General features: G+C 36.4%; 1 protein-coding gene across 1 annotated transcript; it reads right to left on the bottom strand.

Moving 5' to 3' along the window:
- Positions 1-1144: 1144 nt before the first annotated feature.
- LOC110820989 (putative disease resistance protein RGA3) lies at positions 1145-5611 on the bottom strand. The gene is made up of 2 exons (XM_088222765.1): positions 2035-5611; positions 1145-1459 (listed from the first exon to the last, which is right to left on the bottom strand). Exon 1 carries the CDS (start codon positions 5466-5468, stop codon positions 2085-2087), a length of 3384 nt encoding a protein of 1127 aa, XP_088078891.1. The 5' UTR covers positions 5469-5611; the 3' UTR covers positions 1145-1459; positions 2035-2084.
- Between the last annotated feature and the right edge of the window lie 342 nt (positions 5612-5953).

Raw genomic sequence — 5953 nt, 5'->3', positions numbered from 1 at the left:
AAAGTAAAGATTCTTCAAGATAGAAAGCTATTATATCGGGGAACTAAAATAGCCGTTTCGAATATTAAAAAGACCATTTTACCCTCACTCAATCCATTGAATACGGTCCTGGTTTCCCCCAGCAAAACTTTAAACCCAGTTCTAAAAAAGTAAAAATCCAACGAGGCGCAGATTAGAAGTTGGCAGCTTTTGAATGTGGGGGGTAGATTAGGGAATTCGTGAAACCACAGGGGTAATTTTGGACATTTCAGTAAGCTCTTAGTGCTGTGATAGGAGACTGTTGTCGGTTTGTTTTGTCCGCTAATTCTGTTCTTTTAAAATTTTTAATTTCAGGTGGAGCCCACGATGGGCCCACTCTTCTTCCTCATATGACCCGTGGGACCCACTGATGACGTGGCTTACGTGGGTTGAACAGCAATAGTTAGATGCTGTGTGTAGTAAAAGCTGGTTTGGCAACAAATTCATTTCGGTGCTTTTTATTTTTTTTAACTTTTTAAAATTTTGGTCTTCACTGTCTTTTTTTTTTTCTTCTTCTGTTTAACATAATAATTATATATTAATATTATTTAAATTAATATTTTTATATTAAATTAATTCTTACAATTTTGTCTCTAATATTTTATATTTATTTCAAATATTAAGATTTTTTTTAAATTATTTTTTAAGATAATTTTTAAAATAAATAAAAAATGTCAAAAAACTAAATGATAATAAAAAAACATTAAAGATTAAATTTTAACAAAGGTTCAAACTTTAAGATCAAATTACTAATTTGTATAAAACTTTATATGATATTTTTGTTGGGTTTTACTTTTAAGAATCACATATGGTAAAAAGAAGAATGTAAACTTTTCTCCCCCTAATATCTCAAATTTTATTAAATTCAATGGATTTAAAATAGATATGATATTTTGTATCTTCAGATATATCTAAAAAATAAATGCTTTGATTTATTAAACAAACCGAAAAATTAATTTTTTGGAAATATAATGTAAAATAATACTTTATTGGGCTCGTAAAATTAGTGGAATTTTATCTTTTCGTAGCCGTAACTAAATATAGTACTAACTAAGCACTATATCAAGGAAAAAAAAAAACCCAAAAACACAAAAATCAAAAGGGAAGTGTAAACTCATGTTCACAATTCAACTGAAGTTATGTTTTGGTATATACTGAATCTCAAATTACCAGATCTTTTGAGGCAATACAATGCACTGGAAGAAGATTGAGATAACTTGCATTGGCTCTAGAGGGAGTTGCAGTGCCTGTAGGATCTCTGCCCTCACTTAAAGCTAGCTACATTTGCTCCTGAATCAACTGAATTAACTGCAGCATTGCATCACGGGTGATAGATGGTGATTCCTTCAGAGTGATAGATGGTGGACTTTCCCGAATGACCAAACGAAGTGGCTGTTTTAATTTTGTGTTCCAGAAAACTGATAGCAAGTGAAGGATGAATCTGGAGAAAAAAAGAAGTCATTCTCTGGAACGAGCAAGGGTTTACGATATACAAAAAATGAAGTGTGATGCATGTACATTCCTATTCCATTATACTTCACAACCACAAAAATGAGTCAAATAGAAACAAGGTATATTAGTTTGAATATGTGCACATCCACCCACCACACACCATAATAAATAGACTTGAGAAAAAAAGAAGGATTCAATTGCTTCCGGATTCAAACATATTTACTTGCATAAACAATGGGATCTTGATGATAAATAAGACAGACAACCAAACTTCGTTAAGAAGTCAGGCTTAGGAGGCATTGAGGAAACTGATTGGGATGTTTAATGGAAACAGCGATGTCGACATAGTTGGAATCTATATCTTGTCAACCTAGTAGGCTGCCTTTTAGTTTGGAAATTGTAATACCTACAAACTGAGATGTGTTTGGTTTCAACATTTTTAGGTTATTGTTCCCGTTAAAAAACTACTATCTCACCCGGGGGATTAGTCAACTCATCGGGAGACAGGAAACCTTTGCAAAATTATGAAATCATAATAATAACAGTAGCAAGTTAGGATATTACCCACTCATTGGGAGATGTGAAATCTTGGACCACTCAGGGCCATGCTTGGTTCATCTTTTTCCTAATAGTGGACACTCAAGAATCTCCAGCTTCTGTAAGTTGATGAGGCATTTCATGGCTTCTTCTGAAGGTAGATACTTGAGATTCTTGCAATCCTTAATATATAAGGTGTGAAGAGATGAGAGATTCTGCAGCCATTCAGGCAAGGCTTCCACTCCATGGAAATTCAATATTTCTAACTTCTTAAGGGAAGTGAGATGTTGAAGTTGATGTGGCAAAGATTTGAGTTTATCCCACCCAATTAATCTCAGATTTTCAAGGGAAGCACAACAATATTGGATAAAACTGAATTTGGGGAATTCCTCTAGCTCCTCGGAGAAGCCACCAATCCACAACTTCGTCAAGCCAGTGATAAAACCTCCTAAATCTTCTGGAAAATATGACAAATCAGGACAATTACATAGAATAAAATTCTGGAGAGACTTGCAGGACCACAACCAACTAGGTAGATGTGTCAATCCACACATTCTAATGTCAAAAATTTCAAGGGAGGTGAGGCCATGTATATCAGGAATCCTCTTAAGATTAGGACATCTCCATATCCTCATACTTTCAAGTTGGGGGAGAGAGAAAGAAATGTCCCCAGAATCACTAAAGCCATCACAATCTTCTTCAATAGTGAGTGCTGGCGGGACAATTAGCACCTTACTCAGCTTATCACAGTCTGCAATATGAAGCTTTTGGAGAGAAGCCAATTGATTCAATGGAATACTTGAGAGCCGTGGACAATACTCAACACTCAACTCCACCAGGTGAGGAAACAGAACACCACCTTTTCCTCCACATGTTAGTGCTGGTAGTTTCCATTCTTGTAGTCCTTCCATCTCTTCAAGCTCCAATTTTCTCAGTGATGGGAACACGGGAACTGCCTTTGATTCAACACTGCCACTGCTGCTATGTGCTCCATCTAAGTTTCCGTAAAATTCATCACCTATGCATTTGATACCATCCATGCCACTTATTTCAAGAAATTTAAGATGGGGCAAGTGCCCAAGTGTTGGCAATTCTCTGCAACTGTGACAAGATTCCAATCTTAAGCTCACCAAATGGTTGAGTACTGAAATATTGCTGCACCATGCTGGAAATTTCTGGCCTTTAAAGCCGAGAATGTTTAATCTCTTCAAATTTCTGCAAGGTTGGAGACCCTCTAACACCCCCTCATCATTTCTGCAGTTTTCATTTCCATAACCCCAGTTGTATTCCAACTCATACAATTTTGTCTTTTCCTTCAAGTTTGCTTTTATGGCTTCATCTCTGCCTGCCACGTATTCTAGATTCAAGATTTTCAACCTCCCCCTAAGGTATCTTAAGGTACCTAATTCTTCAATTCCATGTCCTTCCTCTTTATCCACCGCAAACATTGTCAATGCTCTAAGAGAAGTTAACCTCCCTATTAGAGCTGGCACCAGATTTGGACTGTCAAAATAAAATTGTCTCAAGCTAATTAAATTTTCCACTCCCTTAGGAAGCTGTTGAAGAAAATAGCATTGCAGCAGAATCAACGTCTGCAAGTTGTAGAGTTCGGTGATTGATCTTGGTAGAACACTGATAGGAGTTTCTGACAGATTTAAATACCTCAAGTGCTTCAATTTCCTGATTGAAGCAGGCAAGGTCCTGATGTAAGAATCAGAAAGGTTTAAAACCCGCAACCTTTTGAATGCCCACGAAAGCTTATCAAAAACATCAACCTCTGAAAATAAAGTTCGCAATGTTTTAACACCAGTCTGACCTAGTTTTACCAATATCTCCTTATCATCAATGAGATTTAAATGTCGGATGTGAGAAATATCTTTACTAGAATCATCTCCATGAATCACTGTTTCAGATCTTGAAACAAACTGGGCAAGATCATGCACAGCATCATGCATCTTGCAACTAACAATATCTCGAAGTTCATTCCTTTCCACATCTTGGAATAAGGAATTTGTTAACAAGATATTAAAATACTCATCACCAACATCTTCCATGTGGATATCTTTTGCTTGATCTTCTTGAAGAAATCCTTGAGCCATCCACAGCTGAATCAACTGCTCCTTTTTCATGAGAAAATCTTTGGGAAAAGTTGCACAATAGGCATAACATCTCTTTAAAAAAGCTGTCGGCAAATGATCAAAACTTAGCTTTAATATAGGCAAAATTTCATTGTTTTCTCCCACTGAATCCCACAAGCGACTGTTTTTAATTGACAACCATTCAGCTTCCTCTATTTTAAAGCGCATGGTCCCTCCTAAAACCTTGGCAACTAGAGGCAGACCTCCACATTTAACTGCAATCTCCTTGCCAATAACAGCAAGGTTGTAAGGTACATTTGCGTCGGCATCTCCAAATGCTTTCTCCTTGATTATGGACCAGCATTCGTTGTCGGATAGTTTCTTCGGATCATGTCTGTGCAAAAGAGAAGTCTCCATAATAGAGGCTACCTGCTCCTTGCGAGTTGTAACAACAACACAGTTGCCACTACTTTCACTAATCATCCTCAAACGGCGCCTCAAACTTTCCCACTTGCCAGATTCCTCGTTCCACACATCATCCAGAATTAGAAGAAACCTCTTGGTTCTCAGCTTCTCGCATAGATGCTTAATTATCGCATCGATATTGCTAAGTCCACCCGCATTCACATCAATGGATTGCAAAATTCCTCCTAAGATTTTTCTGTCATAAAAAATATCAGAGACACAAACCCACAAGGTGACGTCAAAGAGTTTCTGCTTTTCTGCTTCCTTGCACACCATTTTAGCCAAAGTAGTCTTCCCCAAGCCCGCCATGCCCACTATAGTAATAACAGAAAAATCTTGTCTACTGCTAGCCCCAACAAGTAAGCTTACAATTTTGGAAACCTCATGTTTTCTTCCTACAACTTCTGAAGAATCAAGAAAAGAATCTGTCTCTCTATTTAAGGTAGTCGTCAAAGTAACCAACTCTGCAGGTCCAGCTACTTCTCCAACTCTAAGCCCTAAACCACTTGCCTCACTCTTGATCTTCTCCAAAGATTCATTAACATCCTTAATCTTGTGAGCCATAATGAGAGAAAACAAAGGCGGACTCGAAAATGAAATATAATTAATCACCTGGTACACAAATCGGTCTCCGATCTCCACCTTCTGACGGAGGATCTCATAAGTGAACTCGTCCAATACATCTTCAGCAGCATAAGCAGCCTCTTTAAGCTTCTGTAGCCAAAGTCCCAAAGGGCTGTCATCGTTTTCTTGTCTTCCTTCTGCCTGTCGCAGAACAGCTTGAATCATCCTCATTGATATCTCGAGCTGTTTCAGAGCGTCCCTGAAACCCCAGGCTAGGCTGATCTCATTGGCAGCCAGCGAAACTGCCTTCCCCAGGATTCCCTCCACAGCAAAAGTGAGTAAAGCGTCCGCCATCGTCAAGACTTTTTGCTTGCTCTTTCTCTGAAGTTGATCGATTAGATTTCTGCGATACAAGAAAATGAGAAGCGAGTAAGATGAAGAAGCTTCATAGCTGAACTTGGTCTGACTTCCTCTTTCTTTTTTTAAACAGAAAAATGAATAATATATATATATATATCTGTAAATTCATATGAACAGAAGATGCAATGATTGAGAACAAAACTATCATTTAAGACTTATTTTTTGAATAAATGTAAAAATTTGTAAAGATTTATTTATTTTTGCATTAATTTTTTTTTTATTTAATTATTATCATATTTAAATAGTATTTATTTAATTTTTTATAGTTAAATTACTCATAAATTTATAAATACCTCTAACAAAATTTCTAAATTTGTTATGTACCATTTTTATAATAATAATAGACATTAAATAATTAACTCGTGTTTAAAATTTTCAACTTTTTTATGAAAAATTATAAATAATCAAATTTTCATCAA

Source organism: Carica papaya, chromosome 6 (assembly GCF_054855325.1).
Source record: "Carica papaya isolate Zhongbai chromosome 6, ASM5485532v1, whole genome shotgun sequence".
Classification (NCBI taxonomy): Eukaryota; Viridiplantae; Streptophyta; class Magnoliopsida; order Brassicales; family Caricaceae; genus Carica; species Carica papaya.
This window is presented reverse-complemented; position numbering and strand designations above follow the sequence as displayed.

What these genes read in the sequence shown, in the direction of transcription:
- LOC110820989 (XM_088222765.1), bottom strand. Translation starts at nt 5,468, where the DNA reads ATGGCGGACGCTTTACTCACTTTTGCTGTGGAGGGAATCCTGGGGAAG.